Source organism: Ambystoma mexicanum, chromosome 7q, assembly GCF_040938575.1.
Source record: "Ambystoma mexicanum isolate Mex_15411 chromosome 7q, UKY_AmexF1_1, whole genome shotgun sequence".
NCBI classification, from domain to species: Eukaryota; Metazoa; Chordata; class Amphibia; order Caudata; family Ambystomatidae; genus Ambystoma; species Ambystoma mexicanum.
The window spans coordinates 1,003,568,191-1,003,583,847 of NC_090941.1; the positions used below are offsets into that span (position 1 = coordinate 1,003,568,191).

At 49.9% G+C, this 15,657-nt stretch overlaps 1 protein-coding gene across 1 annotated transcript in view; it reads left to right on the top strand.

Moving 5' to 3' along the window:
* Positions 1–15,657, top strand: part of PGM2L1 (phosphoglucomutase 2 like 1) — a 1,482,539-nt gene that overhangs the window by 562,339 nt on the left and 904,543 nt on the right. The window contains exon 5 of the mRNA XM_069640198.1: positions 14,085–14,168. Within this exon, the coding sequence (XP_069496299.1) occupies positions 14,085–14,168 (84 nt within the window). The remainder of the gene's footprint in view (positions 1–14,084; positions 14,169–15,657) is intronic.

Below are 15,657 nucleotides of genomic sequence, written 5' to 3' on the forward strand. Positions count from 1 at the left end.
GTTCTAAAATGGTTTCCATCAATCTTTAGGGGCACTGTAGACTACCATTAGTAGGTCATTCAGTAAGCAAGCAGAATGGAGAAAGGTTAACTCGTGTCTCCCAAGGGGATCAACCACACCCCTGAGGACATGGACCTTGAAGGAAGGGATCTCTCTCTGACTGGGGAAGACCTGTGCGTCTGTAGTCTACCGGAGCAGGGCCACGTCTGCATCCCACGAGTGGGAGTTGGACAGTCAGCCATTCTAGGACATATTCTGCTGATGAGTATCTATAAGAGGTATGTTGGTAACGAAGAAGAGTTCCAAATATGAAGTTTGAATGTGATTCCTCATTTCTGTATGGAGGGAAGTTCCTTATACATTCCATCTGATCCCACGGATGCGAAAGGTAATGAGGAGGTTTGACAAAGATCTAAACTAGGTCATTATGAATTCTGCAGCATGGTTATGGAAGAACTGGTTCCTTATGTTGTGGAACCTGTTCATAGCCGAGCTAAGTACCCTAATAGGTTTACGCCAGCCTGCTCACGAGGCAGACTGAAAATGTTCTCCGTCAGTTCCCTGACAGCATGGCCCCTGAACAGCAAAGATCTGAATTTGGCAGACAAATGTGTGGACATTTCCTCAGCTTCTGCAGCTCCCTCAATCCGAAGTACCTACTACAAAGCATTGGCAGGTCTTCTATGATTTACGTGCTGTGACGATTCACAGGATTTCATTACTTCACTTCTCCCCAGAGGGAAGCCCTTCTCTGAGGCTAGGGAGGTGAGCCTGATATGAAACATTTCCCTTGGGGGTGGCGGTCAGTGGGACCTCACACAGAGAGACTACCGTTCAGTGAGCGAACTCCCTGTCCCACATTCCAATTAACCCCTCAGACCATCACTGCCTCATAAGTCATATCCTGAACAAACTCGATTTGCTATTTAATACAACTTCCAGTATTCAAATCCAACACAGATCCACTGAGAAGAAGTGGTGGAGTAATGCTAATCACTCCTCCATGACAAACCGAGAATACTGTGAAGAGTGGGGATTATGGAGTATGAAAGAATACTCCAGGGAAAGTGAAGGCCAAAGATCCTCTGCTGGGGAGGACGCAGCTTGGATGCATGAAAAGTAAAAAAGGACTTGCATTAGCCGGTTGTGTTCACCGACAGGTGAAGCCCAGTCCTCGGTGAAGAGGACTTGGAGCACGAAGAAGGAACAAAGTGCAGAAGCCAGCGGGGAGCCAACTTGTGTCCAACTCGTTTGTGTGTGTGTCAAGCAATGCCAGGTGGTGCCGTGACCTCAAGGAGGTGGACTGCGTGGTCCGACAACAGCGTTGAGACTATCCAGCAGAATACTCTGTGGAGACCAAAGCAGAGAAGGAAAGAAAGGCGCTGGAAACGTTTATCGAGTCGCTTTAATCCTGACCCCACAGGAAGAACCGGTGACACCAACCGGACAAGTTAGGGTTAACGGGAACAGCAGGAAATCCGGGAGGCGCCACAGGCAGGCGCTAAATAGCAGAGAATATCACGACTACCGAGAGATTGATCATACTCGTCCCAGTAACTGTAATAGTAAGAATGAGTGTAATGAATACCAAGGGACTTACTCGTCTGAGTAACTGTGAAAAACGCTAAGAGTATAACGGATACCAAGGGACTCCTATCTGTCCCATTAAGTGTGAAAGCAGCAGAGTGTATATCCAAGACAGAGAAACTCTCATTCGAGGGGATTGGGTCCTCCGACGTATTCCATATCTGACAGGTAATCACCACAGCTGTGCTGCTTCGGAAAATTTTCTGCGTCCTACGTCGATGATGTTGATGCGCTGTCCACGAGGGCCTCCGTCGAGCCGACGTCACCGGATGTTATAAGTAGGACGCACGACGCCCATAGCCTCAATTGTTTTTTTCCGCGAATGTTTTCGCTTCAGAGATCTCGGCACGCCTCGGTTCTTCTGAGTTCTGTTCTTTCGGTTCTTCGAACCTGTTCGTTTATGAAGATTTCCTAGATGTCTTCGTCTTCTTCTACCCCGCGGCCGTGATTTAAGAAGTGTCGGAACTGCGGTTCCAAGATGTCGCTGACGGACCGGCATGATGCCTGCTATGGTGCCTCGGTGAGGACCACACCACGGACGATTGTGACGATTGCCAGTCGTTAACTTCGAATGCCTTACAGGAGCATAAGAAGCTTTCTGTCGGTAAGGTGGCCAAGCCCTGGAAGTTGACATCCACTGGGCTTTCGACTGACAATTTGAGGGGCGACTCTCCGCATCGTCGGCATAAGTCCGGGGGGGGTCTCGGTCTCGGAGTAGATCCTGCCATCCCTCTGCCTCTTCGAGGCACTCATGGAAGCACCGTCACCGGTCGCCTTCCCCGTCCTCGTCCGAGGACTCCGCCCGTCAGCGGGTTGCTTGTCCCAACAAGCATTCCACTCCTGAGGAATGGGATTCATTTCGTCAGGAGATGATAGCGATTTTTCAGTCACAGGGCTCCGGTCTGTCCGTGCCCGCGAAAGACGCTGGCCGTGACCGTGCTAGAGCCACCACTCGCATGCTTTCGGGCTCGGGTGGTCGGCACGATCATCGAGCACCTTCGAGGTCTCGATCAGACAAGGCGGATAGCTCTAGACATGCCCGCTCCAGGTCCCGGTCCTCGACGCCCTCGAGACCTTCGGAGCCTGTGAGGTCTTCGATGAAGACATCGACGCCTGCGGCGCCGAGGTCGTCGACAGACTCTCTCGAGGCTCTGCCTCTGTGGAAGCTGTCGACGCCCTCTGCGCCCAGGCTGTCGAAGGATACGCTCAGGGCTCCGTCCTTGAGGACTGTGTTGAGGCCGTCGGCGCCACGCTCGACGTCGACGCTGATGCCCTCAACGCCCTCGACGCCTTTCGAGGATGCTTTGTCGGAGGTTCCTCGTGGCACGGCGGAAACCCCTAGAAAGGCTCTGGCCAAGTCTAAAAATGTCTGTCCCTTTTTCTGTGCCCCCATTCCAGCCTATGGATTATATTTCTGAGGTGGAAGAAGGGTCTGAGGAAGGAGGTTTGGTTCCTGATGAGGTACCCAACGCGATTTTGTCTGGTCATAGCCAGATTGAAGACCTGCGTCAGTCGTTGTACGACACTAGTGGTCTGGACATCTCTCCGGAGGTGGAGTTCGGTAGGCCTGAGCCTGGCACCCACGCCGAGTCCTCGTACCGGCGCCTTATGTCGAGGGTAACGGAATACTTGGGGTGGTCTGCGCCACCAGTGGATTTTCTGCAGGATGACTTGACGGATATCCTTGACCAAGGCCCACCAACTGACCCGGTACTGCCATTCCGTATGGCCTTGCAAAGAAGGGTGGCAGCGGCTTGGACTGCTCCGGAGAGTCTCCTGGCAGTGAGCAAGTCTTTGCCGAAGAAATATCGTCCAGCCAGTAGCGACCCCAGCTACTTGACTATGAACCCCACTCCGGAGAGTTTGGTGGTGCAGGCGGCTACGGCCCCGGCAAAACAGGCGTCGTACCCTACCGTCCCTCCTGATGGGGATGACAAACGTTTTGATGGCTGGGCGAAGAAAGTGTTTTCTTCAGGGGGTATGGGGGGGTATGTTTCACTCTTCTGGGGGTAAGGGGGTATGTTTCACTCATACTCTGTGGAATTGTGTCTCTTTGGTGGCTGAACATATTCCCGAAGGGGAGGAACAGGATGGCTTTCTTGCTCAGGATGGCAAGGATGCCATGTGTGAATCGGTCCGGTTGGTTCTGGACATGGCAGATTGCGTCAGCCGGTCCATGGCGGTGAGCACCGTAATGCGCAGATTTGCGTGGTTGAGGAAGTCTGGGTTTGCTCCTGATGTACAAGCCCGGCTTCTCAACATGCCCTTTGATGGTGAACATCTTTGTGGCAGCAAGGCTGACGAGAGCCTTGAGAGGTTGCAGACCTCCAAAGCTGCAGCAAAGTCGTTGAGCGCTGCAGTTCGCCAACCTCTGCCTTTTTCGTCCTAGGGGACAGCAGTGGAGGGGAGGTTCCTTTCGATATTACTCGTCCTTTGGTAGATTGAGAGGAGCTGCAAGTCAAAGGGGCCACCGTAGGAGTAACAGAGGTGGAAAACAAGGTACTCGAGGTGCCAACGTCGCTCGGGCAGTTGCCTCTTTACCCTCAGGCAATGCCGCAGCCGCTTCAGCTCAGTCATGAGGCCATGTCCCATGGTTCGCCGGTTGGGGGAAGGCTGGCTCAGCATCTTGTAGAATGGCGTGCCATTACTTCAGATGTGTGGGTTCTGGAGATCCTAGCCCACGGCTACTGTCTTCCTTTCCGACAGTGGCCTTACGACAATCCACCAGGGAATCTCTCTGAAGAGTCTGGATCCGCTCCTTGTGCAGGAAATGCAATCCCTGCTGGAGAAAGACACCATAGAACTGGTGCCTGTAGCGGAGAGGAACAAGGGATGGTATTCCCCTTATTTTTTTATTTTGAAGAAAGACGGAGGATTGAGACCCATCATGGACTGACGTGCTTTGAACAAGCTCCTCAGGAAGGACAAGTTCAGGATGGTTACTCTCTCTCAAGTCCTCCAGGCCCTTCAACTTCAGGACTGGTTGGTGTCTCTCGACCTCAAGGACGCTTACTTTCATGTGCCGATCCATCCCAAGCACAAGAAGTACCTGAGGTTCGCGGTTGGTGACTCAGTTTCGGGTCCTGCCGTTCGGTTTGACCTCCGCCCCGAGGGTTTTCACCAAGCTCATGGTGGTGGTCACAGCGTAACTCAGGAAAGGGGGGATTCACGTCTACCCCTACCTGGACGATTGGTTGATCAGGGCGCGCTCTTCCGAGCAAGTCCTGGATCGTCTGTCAGTCACTGCCACTCCCTTCACAAGCTGGGCTTCTCCCTCAAATTAAAGAAGTCCCACTTGATGCCAACACAGCGGCTCCAGTACATCGGAGCAGTGCTCAACACATCCCTGGGGCAGTGTTTCCCTCCCCAGGTGAGGGCTCATCACATTCAGCAGATGGTGCACAAGTTTCAACATGCCCAGAGTCTCCCAGCGATCGAGTTCTTGAGGTTGCTCGACCTCATGGCATCCTGCATTCTTCTGCTGCCAGAGGCCAGGTTGTGGAGGAGATCTCTGCAATGGGCTCTCAAGATGCAGTGGTCACAGTCCTCCGGCAGGATGTGGGACCCCGTTCAGGTGCCGCCCTTGGTCGCCCATGACATTCTGTGGTGGGCCGCCGAAGGCAATCTGATGAGGGGGGCTCCATTTTGGCTACCCTGGCCGGAGGTGACGATCGTGACGGACGCATCCCTCACGGGATGGGGAGCTCATGCCAACGACCTGACAGTCAGCGGTCGTTGGTCTCCGTCGGAGTCCAGACTGCATATCATTCTGTTCGAGCTGAGGGCCGTCGGGCTAGCCCTGAAAGCTTTTCTGCCGACTGTGCGAGGGAAGAATGTCCTGATTCTGACAGACAACACAGTGGTCATGCACTTCCTCAACAAAAAGGGGGCGGCAGGGTCACTTCCTCTGTGCAGGGAGGCGATGCAGCTCTGGTTCTGGGCCATCCAGCAGGAAATGTCGATCTCAGCAGTTCATCTGGCCAGAGACGAAAACGAGACGGCGGACGCTCTGAGCAGGCAGAGCGCGATCTCTCACGAGTTGGAGATGGCTCAGGAGATTCTCCTGAGATCTTCGCCCTTTGGGGGACCCCACAAGTGGATCTCTTCGCCTCCAGTGTCAACAGGAAGTGCGAAAGGTTCTGCTTGCAGGAATTTCCTCCAAGAAGAGCCTTAGGGGACGCGTTTGTGGTGGAGTGGTCCTTCCCACTGCTGTACGCGTTTCCTCCAGCCCCCGTCATCCCGCAAGTGCTGCAGAGGTTATGGAGGTTTGGTTCCCGGATGATCCTCATTGCTCCGGCATGGGCCCGGAGACCGTGGTACCGGGACCTTCTCGACTTGTCCATCTGTCCTCGACGTCGTCTTCCCTACAGAGACGATCTGCTCTCACGGGAGTGTGCTCAGGTTCTCCATCCAGAGGCCAGATCTCTCAACCTTCACGCTTGGCTTCTGAAAGGTTGAGGTAGAAGGATTGGGACCACTCTGAAGACGTGATGGAGGTGTTGCTTTCGGCCAGACGGCCTGCAACAAAGTCCCTGTACTGTTGCCGTTGGAGAAAGTTCTGCGACTGGTGCAGGCTTAAGAATGTGGATCCTTTTTCATGTGACATTCCTGTGGTTCTGTCTTTTTTGCTTTCTTTAGCCCACAAGGGCCTGCAAGTGGGTGCCATTAAAGGTTGCCTGGCGGCGCTGTCCATATTTAAGCGCTCGTCTGAGGAGTGTTATTATTTCAAAATTCCTTTAATTTCTCAGTTTCTGAAAGGGCTCACTAATGTGTTTCCACAGTCACCTTTCCAGGTGCCCGGTTGGGACTTGTTCTAAAATTCCTAATGGGTGCTCCATTTGAGCCTGTACATTCCTCTCCTTTGAGACTGTTAACCCTTGAAACTGTATTTTTATTTGCGTTTACTTCTGCTCGCAGAGTGAGTGAGTTGCAGGCACTTTCTGTTAAGCCACCCCTCACAGTGTTTAATAAGGACAGGGTTGTCCTTGGAGTTCGTCCTTCGTTTCTTCCGAAGGTTGTATCAGAATTTCATTTAAGCCAGAAGGTCATTCTTCCGGCATTCTATCCTCCTCCGCATCCTGGTAAGGACGAGGAGAGGCTCCATAGGTTAGATCCTAGGAGAGCTTTAAGTTTCTACATTTCACGTATGTCCCGGGTCAGAGTGGACGATCAGCTCTTTATTGGTTACGCCGGAAGGCGTTTGGGATAAGCTGTTACTAAGCAGACTTTGTCTAGATGGATTATCTTGGCAATTTCTGAATGTTACAGCTTGGCGAGTAAGGACCCTCTATTAGGCTTACGGGCCCATTCTACTAGGGGTATGGCTGCCTCTACTGCCCTGCAGAGGGGTGTTCCTATTCGTAACATCTGGGAAGCAGCCACTTGGGCTTCGGTCCATACGTTTGTAAGACACTACTCCCTAGATTCTATCCAAGGGCAGGATCTGGCCTTTAGCAAGGCGGTCCTTTACTCTGCAATTTGATTGGGCATTCTACATTTCTATATTCTAAATTATTTTCCCTCCTCCATACGTTGGTACTGCTTTGGGAGTCTGTCATAGATATGGTATACGTCAGAGGACCCAATCCCCTCGAAGAACAAGTTGCTCTCTTACCTGGTAACGTTCTTTCGATGGGATGGTCCGACGACTTATTCCATATCGCTCCCTCCTTATCTGCCCTGCTACAGAATTTCTTTTGCGATTGCAGCTTACATTTCCGCAAGGCTTTCTGTGGTCATACTGGCAGAAGATTGGTGCCACATGTTCTGGGGAAAAAAACTACAACTGAGGCTACGGGCGTTGTGCGTCCTACCTATAACATTCGGTGACGTCGGCTCGACGGAGGCCCTCGAGGACAGCTTATCGACGTCATCGACGCAGGACGCAGATGCTGAAAATTTTCCAAAGCAGCACAGCTGTGGTGATTACCTGCTATAGATATGGAATAAGTCGTCGGACCATCCCATCGAAAGAAGGTTACCAGGTAAGAGACTAACTTCTTCTACTCCTCCCAGTGATTACAAAAGCAGTGAAGAAAGTCAAAAGACTGGTAATACTTGTCTCAGTGGTTGGGAAGACCAAAACAATGGCAAAGAGCAACAGAAGAACCTTCATGGTGGTTCCCACAAGTGGAAGTGCTTAGAAAATAAAGTGGTACAAGGGATCGGGGACACTGGTCGCCGTGGAATGAGAGACTGTGAAACAAGTACAATTGAGAAAGATATTGAGGCAAAAGAAATCCAGAGGAGTAGAGGCCAAGACCCTCGAGTGAGAAAACGTCTAAATTTAAATAAGTCAAGACAGGGGATACCCGAGAGAACGTGGAAGGGTCTCCTTGAGGAATTAAAGGAACTGATTAACTACGTTACAAGAAACTATCTCAAGATCGACTATTAAGGCTTAGAATGCCTTTCCAGGAGAAGGGAGTCATTCTTCTGGAACCCCTGTTTGGTTTGTTGGTGGATACACTCTTTAGTGGTAGGGTTAGCGTAGGGTAGATTTTGGATAGAGGACTGACTATTTTGATTTCAACTACCTCACTGACGACAAGCACCCTAATTAGATTTATGTTGAGTAGGGTAAATTCCTTTTTGTTAGCGATAGCTAGGCCACTTGATTATTATTTGAATAAAATACAGGTAGAAATTCCACATCTTTGTCCGCCTCCTTCTACCTACCACAGTGCTTAAAACGATGTTCATCTGGAGCTACCTCACGATGAATCTTTTCTCCCATACATGCTTCATTTGTCTGAATCAGCCTGCCCAAGGCACAGAATGAAGCTGGGAGACACGATAAATACAGGACTGACGACCATGTCTCAAAAGCCAGCAACCTTTCCTCAGGAGGGAGGGTTGGGTCGTTCAATTCATGCAGAGCTTGTTTCTGCATTGGCTGGAGGTCCGCTTGGTGGCAGCTTGAATTCTGGTATTATTTTCTTGATCTTGCATGCTTTGTTAGAGCAGTGCTCCAGTAAGCATGGGCTGCGACTTTTCAATTTCAAGATACCTGCGTTGGACATTCCATGTGTGACAAAGTCCCTTGCCTGATGCTATGGGCTCCATAGGAGATGTCCCAGGTGGCTGGCTATCTCCCCAAGCAAGATGATGTTGGACCTGGGATGGTGGAGGGGGTAGGATCCCCTATGGTCCCTGTGAAAAGGGAGGGGACTGTCACTTTGGAATGGCAAACACACCCTCTACCCCTTTGCGAGATCTTGTTTCTCCTGGTTGGCAGACAGAGTGGAAACACTAGTACCTGGCATTGTGGAATCTTTATGTAGAACCCTATTGATATTATTGGTATTATTGCCACAAACCTAGCAGGGGAAGCTATAAGTTTGCAAGACATAGGTCATTTTCTATGAGCTTGTAATAGAACGGCAGGGGTAAGCACTGTTCACAATGAAAATTAAATGCTGCCCGAAATGTGCTCGCATGGCAGGCGGCACTAAAAATGACAATTAAACGCAGCCTGATATGCTTGCATAGCAGGCAACGTTTGCAATGTATCCCTATGGGGTTTGCCTGCTTTATGCTGGTGCATAAAGCTCGCTGACCCCATGGGGGATCTTCTGCATTTGCACCGGCATGAAAATTCATGCCGTCACATATGCTGGAGCATTTGTATGGCAATGAGGAAGGGATGCGGCTGAAACACAAGTTGCGTTCCACCCCTCCTGTCCCCCATACAAATGATTGAAAATGTGGCATGGCATGAATGGAAGGTATTAAAGGCTTACTTGAGGCTTGTACGCCTTCCATTCACGCCACCCCCCACCACAATGGAACATGAGCTCCATAGAGTAGTCCCTCAAACCCTGCTTCCAAAGTGAGTTAGCAAAACACGGGCAACGCTTTACGGCATGGTTCATGAGACCCACTCCCCAAACTGACAGTGAGGCTGGTTTGTGAACTGTTGATCAGACTCTCTCGCAGTCTGAAAACCTTGTGCACACTCGACAAAAAGAGCTTGGGGTCTGGAGAAGTTGTTCTGAGGGTGCCAGACCTGAAGCTATGCCGCAGAGAACTAGTCTCATTGGATAGCCAGCTCACTGGGTAATGTGCTGGTGCCATACACACATGCTGGGGAAAACAGAGGGCTGTACCCTTCTCACCAAGCCCTCACAATGGCCCAAATAGAGAGAATACAAACCTAGGTTTTAGCTGGGCCTAATACAATGTTGGTCCAGATCCCCTTCAACTAGTTAAGTTCAGGTGAATTTAAAGGATGAAACCAATTAACGAACACCATCAATTTGGGCACATAGGTTCAGGCCCTCACCTAGATTCCAGTCCTTCCTCTCCTGCCCCCCCTCGGGCTTTGTCTACACCTCCTTCTACACCTCTGCAGGGTGTACCTCTGATCTGTACCTCTCACTGGAAGTCCTTCAAGGATGGCAACCGTCTCCATATTGCCACTCTCAAATCTCGCTCATCCGTCATACATTCCTCTGACAACTGCCGTCTCCTGGAACTTGACCTTGATTTCCTCAGCTTCACCGAGACATGGTTCATGGCCAGCTCTGTCACAAGCTTTGACACTCTCCTTCCTGACAGCTACAAGATCCTCTCTGCACCCAGATCCACCCGGCCCGGAGGGGAAGTAGCCCTGATCTTCCTGGAGTGGATTCCTGCCTCTGTCATTCCTTCGCAGGCCTACTCCTCCTTCGAATGCCTTGTCTGTAGGCTCTCTCTCTTACCGTGGCTACTATCTATCGACCACCTGGTCAGATCACCTCCTTACACTTGGATGGGCGGACTTCTCCTTCCTCCTGGCCTCAACCACTTAACTCCTCCTTCTTGGTGACCTCAATATCCATTTGGATTCCCCCTGTTCCTCCTCTGCACTCATTCATGACCGCTGCAATTCTCTCTATCTATTCTCCCTTCTTGCCCAACTCACTCTGCAGGGCACACACTGGATGTTTTCATCTCCTCTGACCTCCCCCTCTCCATCCCTTTGACCACTCCTCTCTCCTGGAGTGATCACTCCCTCCTTTCCTCCCCTCTCTCCCTCTCTTCCTCTCTACCCCTCAGGCCAACTCCAACACTGCTACCCACCTTCTCGGTCATTCGACACATGAAGCGTGTGTCAGTTGAGGCTTTCACCGCCACTTCCCCACACCCCCCTAATCCTCCTCTGGCTGACTCACATCATGACACAGCCCTTTGCTTGCTCTGCTCTTCTACCTCTGATACTCTTGATGCTCTTACCCCTGTCATGAGGATCCGCTTGAACCCCATAGCCAAGTGCTACTCTTGGTACGACTCTGACATAGATATCATTAAACGCGAGTGCAGGGTGGCTGAGAGGAAATAGGGGGCTTCTTGTACATCCTCTGACAAACTGGCCTGCCACCTGCTCCAAAGGTAATACCGGCTCCTTGTCCAAACTAAGAAGAGAGCCCACATCCAAGCCCGTGTCTTTGCAGCATCTAACAACTCGGCCGAACTCTTTAAATCTGCAAGGAGTTGGCCAACCCTGCTGCAGTCTCTACCGCTCCTGTCGCCTCCCAGTCCCTTTGCACGGCCCTTGCCTCTTATTTCATCTCAGAAACCCAGGACATCCTGTCCACCCATTCGTCCTCTCCTCCTCCTTCCCCTTCTCTATCTGCTAACTCTGGCCGTCCTGCATCCACCCCCTCCTTCCTTCTCTGCCTTTCTCCTGTTCTCCCCTGACAAGGTTTGTAGACCAGTCCGATCTATGAAGGTCTCGTCAAAACAGGTACTTTACGTGTTTGTCTAAAACCATCAAGGACCACATCCAAACCCTTGCTCCTGCTCTGGGCAACTTCTGCACCCTCTCCTTTGCCTCTGGAGCCTTCCCCTCCCCTCTGAAGCACTCTCTTGTGCACCCTCTTCTCAAACCCACAGCCGACCCCTCATGCCCGGACTATCGCTCGATCTCCATCACTCCTTTCCTGGGCAAACTCCTTGAAAATCTGGCCATCTCCCAGCTTAATCTTCACACGATTCTGTTGGTTGTCTTCATGACCATTAGTCTGGCTTTAGAGCTGCCAGAAGTACGGAAACTGCTCTCCTGAACATCCGTGAAGACCTGCTTTCCAACCTTGACTCCAGCATCCCCTCCGTCCTCATCCTACTTGATCTCTCTTCTGCCTTTGACACAGTAAACGGTTATGGGTTAAAGGTTCGAATCAAAAGTTTCGAAATGCAGTAGGGTAAATCAAAAGGACCGAAAACAAAAGGTTCGAAAAATGTCTTTTTTTTTGGGGTGGCAGGGGGGGGTCCCCGACCAACCCCTGTTTTTGTGATTAAAAAACACCTTTTTTTTACCTATACGGAAACCCCCCAAAAAAAAAAAAATTAAAAAAATTCAAACCTTTTGTTTTCGGTCCTATTGACTCGACCCTTTTGCATTCGAACCTTTTGTATTGGAACCTTTAACCGGACACCCAGTAAACCCTGCCATCCTGCTCAACCGTCTCCGTGATAACCTGGGTATCACTGATTAGGCCTTGGCCTGGCTGACCTCTTTCCTCTCTGATCGACCCTCCCAGGTCCAACTTGGGTCCTTCCTTTCTTCTATCTCACTCTCTACCTGTGGTGTTACCCATGGGTCTAACCTCTCTCCTTGGTTGTTCTACCAATACCTGGCACCCCTTGCCCACTGCATTGCCGCTCTCTGCTCCAACTTTCAGTGCTATGCAAATGACCCTCTCCTTTTCTCCTCACATCTAAGACGTCTCTAAGAAGTCAAACTACCAACTGCACCTCCTCAGAGGTATTCTTCCTTTCCTCTCCTTCCCCTAGAAGCGTACTGTCTCTAGAGCTCTGGTTCTCTCTAGGCTGGACTACTGCAACATCCTCTTTCTAAATCTGTCTGCTTCTACTCTCCGCCTTCTGCTACTCATCCAGAACAGGACTGCGAGACTTGTCCTTGGCCTCAAGCACAGGGATCGTATCTCTTGAGCCCTGAAATCTCTTCATTGGCTCCCAGTGGCTGCAAAGATTAAATTCAAGACCCTCTTGTCCACAAGTGTTTCTGGGGTCTGGGTCCAAAATACCTTCAACACTCTCTCTCCGTAAATACATTCCCACTCGAGCTCTTCGCTCCTCCACCTCCAACTCCCTCAGGGTCAGTCTCTTCTCCAAGCAACGAGTTGGGGGTAGATCTCTTTCCTCGGCGGGGGCCTCCCTCTGGAACAGTCACCCTGCCACTCTGAAACTTGAGAATAACCATCTCTGGTTCTGGAAGCACCTCAAGACCTTCCTCTTTGCTTCTGCCTTCGCTCTTCCTCTCCCCTACTGATTGATCTGCTTCGGCACTGTGCACTTAGTTACCCTCTGATTCCGGGACCATGTCCCTGCCCACCCAGCCACTCACCTGCACTGCCTCCTGGCAACCCTTGCACTTGGGTCTGTATATTTAACCCTACAGTCCCCTTACCTTCACTTATCAGACAACCCCTGACTGCGCGTTAATCCTTGCACTTGCCACCTTGCTGGCTGCACTACCTGTTGTTGTTGCTTTTATCCCTTGTTGTTTTTTATTCCTTGCTCAGCACTTTCCACTTCTCGCGTCTCCCTTAGGCTTTCCCCCTTCCATCTTCCTTGCACTTGCGCGTTCTCAATGTCACTGGGCCTAGTAAGAACGCTGTTTTGTCCTCTTGTTCCCCTCCCTTGCCTCGTTGCGCTCTGAAAAACATGTGTATGAGCGCGATACAAATAAAATATATTATCACAGCATAAGGTATTGACAAACTATATTAGATCAGGTTTTTATTTGGCGTGCATGCTTGGAGAACAAGTCTTGTGAACTGGGAGGATGACGACAAAATTAGTTTGGTGAACACAGACATCTTGTGGAGAAGTTTGAAGCAATAGTCTTAAGTTACGGGGAGAAAAAGGTGATAAAGTAGCAGAAGAAAACATACTACAAGACTATCAATGGTCTTGCGCATCAGTACCTGGTGGACAATATCTCAATCAGCTTGCCATCTTGTTCCCGCCTGTCTGATGCCTCTCTGGCCACCTCCTTGCTTCTGCTCTTTCTTTCTGCTCCATTGGAACCCTCTACCCTTCACAATCTGAGACAGCACTACTGTGGATTTCTTCAAAGCTTGCATTAATCTTAACTTTAATGTAATTTTGTGTATTTGTGCCGTACATCTCTTCAGTTTGAAGCACATGGCCCTCACTCCCCAAATTAATGTTACCTTTTTAAGTCACCTTTTTCTTATTTTAGATTTGTGTGTTGATTTGTTCTATTCCTTGTCGTTTTCCTACTTTGTTCACTCCCTCATAAACTGGGCTACCACTTGCTCTCATCTTTGTGCTATTGTACAGGCTCCCTTCAGGGGAATGCCTCCGCCATCTGGAAATGTTATTGTAGTAAATTCTGATCAAGATTAACATCCAGTTCTTCAAACAAATGCACATTTTTTAGGAATGATTGAAAGCTTTTATGTTTTAGAATTGTAAATTATGTTTCAGATTTCTTGTACTAACTTATAAACTGTTTCTCATTAAAGCCCTATGCAGTCCAGAAGCTGAACACCGTTGCTGGTGTGATGATCACAGCCTCACATAACCGTAAAGAAGACAATGGATACAAGGTGAATTACTATTTAGTTTGCATTTGTTCTGCAGTTTTTTCTGGCTACTTCTAACAATTTATTTACCACCAAGTAATGAATACAATTGCAATAGTTTGTTTTTAGAATCAAGAAATTGAAGTATTTGTCAGATGACACAGGCATCATCCCTGATGAGGTTGGGGTCCCTTTGGTTGAAATTAAAGGATTCATAGTATAGTAGAGATAGCTTTCTTGAGTCTGAACCTCCAACTTAAATATCTAGACATAATATATTGCCAAGTATCCCTAAAATGGTCCCCATGAATATGGACGGATTGATGTCTGTGATAGATGCCACAGAGTCATCCTCCAAATTCATTGTTGACCTGCAGTGTTCTATGGGCCCCTCTGCATGCAGCATTGCTGCCGGCACCAAGGCAAGCCCTCGACAAACCCTGATGGAACGGGTAAGTCCAGTCTGTGGCTGACTGCCATGGAGGAGAGCAGCCACAGCACATGTCCTCCGCGCACCCTGCAGCGTACTAGGGGAGGATCTCAAATGGTGCTTTGGCTGGCTGGCTGTCTGATTTCAGGAGTCTGAGAATTGATCCTTGAGACAATTGAGGTACTGTTCGTTTGCGGTCTCCATATGCTAAGCCTCAGGATCATGATGCCACCTTGATTTAATAATGCACAATATTTAGAAGTTTCACTTTTAAATGTACTCTTCTCCAGCATGGGGTCTGGCATGGATTCCCATGCTCATGAATATTCCCTGTCGTCAGGCTGGGAATCCTCTGTAAAAGAAAAAAACTGTTTGGTTTATAGGAGAAAGACAGTTCAGAAACTAATCACTGAACTCTGGGTCATACTGACCCAGCCAATGACTGCCCTCTACCTAAGCCCCTTCCCAGGCAGCCATCTTCAGATTTTTACTGCACGTTCAAGTGTTGGTAGTCCTTGCGTTTCGCTCTTCGAGCTTTTCTGCGTTTTTTCACTTTTTTGATAGGAAAACTATTTTTCAGTTAATCGAGCCTATGTGCTCCATTGATTATCCTTCCGATTAATGGGTACCCATTTCTTCAGCTCTTTTCATGCCCCTCAAGGGCTGATTTTGTCGAGTGTTCTTCTTGGAAGCTTCCAGAAGTTCTTCAGGCCAACACCGCGTGGATCATGTTGGGTGAGAAGGACAGCGCTTCCCTCTTCAAGCTTTGCTCCGACTACAGTTTGCCGAATGTGTTCACGGAGGACAAGCATTCCCAGTTTCTGTATTGTCTCCACCCCACGCACAAAGAAGAAGATTGTGTGATTTGCCGTGGCTTCACTAAGCGCACAAAGAAGGATCAACACCACCGGTTGGAGATGTGTCTGAAGGCCAAGGCCTCGACCCCGGTGGTTCCCGGGGGCATGCCTCTCCCGGATCCGGCAAACCTAAGCGGGCTTCTAAGTCCTTTTGAGGGTGTGCAACACAAGGCCAAGCACGCAAGTCCGCTTCCGTCGGGTTCGCCGCTGCTGCGGGTCCCTCGAC